We start from the raw sequence: 3803 nt of genomic DNA on the forward strand, positions 1-3803 counted from the left end.
CTGCCACCGCCGGCCCAAAGACTCCACGAAATTTGTAGTCGACAATCGCATGTATTTGTCTTGATTTTCGTTGCTCGATCGCTTCAGGTAAATGTCACTGTTCTCCCGCAATTGTAGTTGCTTCTTGCGCTTCAGTACGTCACCACTTGCTGCTAAAGCATTAAACTTCATAATGCACTTTGCGCGAAACACATCGTAGCCTTCGCCTATGTCAAACATCACATATTGCTTCCAACCGCCTCGAGCACTACCGTGTGCTTCGCCAATTCGGACAGCTAAACAGGCAGTTAAAATTCTTGGTCAATTACCTTCGGGTTCACTGGTAGAAATCGAAGCTTGATTCTCTCTTGCATCCATGACAAAACGCACACACTAGCAATTGCAGACAACTCGACTTGTGGTGACAATTGTGTTTTGGAAATGCCACTGCCAGTATATTAAAAACTAATCTGCACAAGTGCACCGTACATTTAATTAGTATATACTCAAGTAAAGCGGCATAGAGGACATTTGATGGAACTTACATGCTATCTCGCCGCGTGGTTGATGCATCTCGTTGTCTGTTAGCAACCACGATACCGCACCACACACGCTCTACCGAACAAGAACGTCACATGTCTTCGCCACCTATGCCGCCACATGAACAACGCAAAGACATTAGCCAGTCACCTGTAATTTGCTGCCCATAAGACGCTAGTACCTGTTTGTCTGCCTCTCCCTCCAGTCTATCGCTTTTGTTTGTCAGTCTAGCCTTCTTATACTACAAAAGAACACAAACACGAGAGGATATTAGCAGCTAGACAGATCATACAGGGGAGGTAGTGAGGCTTTACCTGCCGGAGCCTCGTGTCTTGCTGGTGAGGGCTGCGGACGGGTAACTGTGACTTTGGGGGGAGGTCGGATTAACGAAGTTTCAGCAGTGGCAGAACGGTCGCTTTCTCTCAGAAATACATCAACCTAACCCTCGCACAGACCGATTTATTTTGTCGCACCTCTACGATATCCGACGTCAAAACGATGGGCAAAAAGACTGCAAGCCACAATAATTCTTTGTAGTATTAAAACGGTACCGTCTTCTGATAATGGATATCCTTGTGCAAATCACCATATGTACACTGTGAACCCATGAATTTACTGATGTAAGATACATAATCCAGTTTTATCCAATTGAAGCCGCCTTGCTCGACAGCGGCAGGCACGTTTGACATCCCTAGCATACACATTTTTAACCCCCCCCCCAACGCGAGAGCCTGTATTAGACACTAATCCCGAAAATGCTTATTCTGTATTAGACACGATAAGGATTTCTGACGTCTTTTTTGTATGTGCGTTTACAAATTTTAAGTCAAAGGGGGTAGTTTTTTTTTGTTTTTATCACATGTATCTTCCACTCAGATCAACTGAGATCTGCAAGATCTTGATTTTCTAAAAATAAGAAGCCACAGGTAGAAGTGTGCGCCACACAATTATATCAAAAATTGGAGGTGCATTTGCGCGCCACTTGTTTGCCACTCATTCTAGAATCTCCCCCCGTTGGCAAACAATGGCCTTTCAAGCGCGCTGGCGAGAGCTGAGAAGAGAAGGATGGTCGTCAAAGAGACCCCAGGGCCTATCGGTGGACTTCACGTACATTATGCCTGGTCAAAGTACGAAGGGCGTCCGCGGGAAAGATTTCTTCGTGGGTGAAAAAGAGTTGATGGCCTTTTTGGATCAGCTGGATCTCGGTACGTATGATTATGCTTAGTGGGGATTTTTTAGTCTAACGACTTGTGTTTGCAAAGCGGAGCTTCGACAGCAGAGCTTTAAAAGGCCTGTACCAAATCCACAAGTCAGTACTGCGTGTGATCCTCCACCCCAGAGTCGAGGGGAGATTGAAACAGGTATGAATTGCTATCCTGTATTAGATGCAATATCAACTGATTGTATCGTGTATCATACAGCCGTCGCTACATCCAGCACCCCTGTACGAGATGCAACTGAGTACAACGACTCAGGACCGCCAGGTAGCCCAACTGAGTTACCAGATAAAGCAATTTGTACAAGTAATGAAGGTATGATGCTCTCGTGTATAATAAATGCTTTAGAAGTCTAATCTTATTGTGTCTTGTACAGGTTTAACGGCCCCTACCAGCTCGCAAGAGTGTAGTGTTGGTGGTGATGCTCTGATTGCATCATCAACCCACATCTCGCCTGCATCGGGTGAAGACGGTGGGCTACTATTTTGTTGATGTGAAACTTAGGTATACACTAATGCGTGTTTTGGTTTGTGCCTCAGAGATACCACTTGCTCAGCGAACCTTAGAGTATGACCTGATTGGAGATGACGATAGCAGCGAAGAAGACGTTGTTGAGAGTGACGAAGAGTTCGTGAGTCTCGTGAATGAAGGTGGCGATGAGATAGAACCTCCATCGGAGGTAGTGACGAATGAACCTGATGCAGTACAGCCTCTTGCGATAGGTATTGTTATAATGTCCATACACTTTTGTATTTTACGTTACTTATTCATATCGTGTATTCTTGTTAGTAGACGACCCAAACCTTGTGCAGCCTGGTAAAAGACCTGAGGATTTTGCTGGCCTTGATTCGGATGACAACACTGAACATGGGTCTGTGTACGACGACGACGATGACTTGGGACCAGAGGAGCCTGACCCTGCTGAAGTTGAAGATACTGAGCCTCCAGTAGATATGCATTTTGATGAGTCACTTCTCGAAGCCGTTGGTGGAGCTGACTTCATTTCAGGTGGGCGCATACACAAGAACATACCGACAGACATGAAGTTCAATGGTTGGTCTGCACCGAGAACTGAGTTACCGTATCCCTACATGGAGGAGCCGTACGATATGAGACCAGATGATTAGATCAGTGAAGATTATCCAAACATTTACAATGGAGAGAGTGGACCTACTGCGGAAGCGTTGTTGGCTGCTGAAACTGCTTCTGGGGCTTTCTTTTGCTTTGCACCGCCACAGATGTGGGAAAATATTGCCGGTGAGACTGTTGACTACTACAACGAGCACATGGCCGCTCGTGTGGAGGCCCAGTATGCCAAACAGAAAGCTCGGAAGTTGAAGCGTCCAGACTTTCAAGTCCAGACTCCAGAACAAATCAAGACGTGGCTCGAGAAGGTGGTTGATGTTTCGGGAAAAGAGGTTTGCATTTTTGTTGGTTTGCTTATCGCGCGGACAATTTGTCCGAACAAGGAAAGATTTGAGAGCCATTGGAAGACCACTGATGAAGGGGCCATTCCTCGGGGCTGTTTTGGCCAGTTCATGACCAGAGACCGCTTCGCTCACATATCTCGAAACCTACACTTCAGCAGCAATATAGAGCGTGGAAATTGCGTCCTGTATCCGACACTCTGCAAGAAACGTTCCTGCGCAATTGAATTTTACCGGCAGTGATGGTATTCGATGAAGCTATGCTTCCGTCGCGCTCCACCTTCAATCGCATGCGAGTGTTCATGAAGGATAAACCTCACAAATGGGGAACTAAACTCTTCATGCTGAACCGCTCAAAAACAGCATATTGCATACGGTGATTAAAAGCGAGCCTTCGGGCTCGCTTTTTTTTTGCTTCTAAGTTCTCTTATCGTGTCTAGTACACTTTAACTGACGCTGTGCAACATGTATGGTACAGTTTCGAGGTGTATTGCGGCAAACAGCAGCTGCAAGACACAAGTACACCACCTGACACAAATTGCGGACCAGCAGCAGTCGTGCGAAATCTTCGCCATGTATTTGGACCTACTGGACCTCCAAAGTTTCGGTTGATTATCACCGACCGATTCTATACGTCCGT

General features: G+C 46.1%; 1 protein-coding gene across 1 annotated transcript; it reads right to left on the bottom strand.

The window, feature by feature from the left end:
- Positions 1–218: 218 nt before the first annotated feature.
- On the bottom strand, positions 219–353 carry PITG_08924 (uncharacterized protein; the record flags this gene model as incomplete). The annotated part of the gene is made up of 2 exons (XM_002902924.1): positions 219–275; positions 309–353. 2 exons carry the CDS (start codon positions 351–353, stop codon positions 219–221), a joined length of 102 nt encoding a protein of 33 aa, XP_002902970.1.
- Positions 354–3803: the final 3450 nt, after the last annotated feature.

The sequence above is a fragment of the Phytophthora infestans genome, genomic scaffold (assembly GCF_000142945.1).
Source record: "Phytophthora infestans T30-4 supercont1.16 genomic scaffold, whole genome shotgun sequence".
NCBI lineage: Eukaryota > Oomycota > Peronosporomycetes > Peronosporales > Peronosporaceae > Phytophthora > Phytophthora infestans.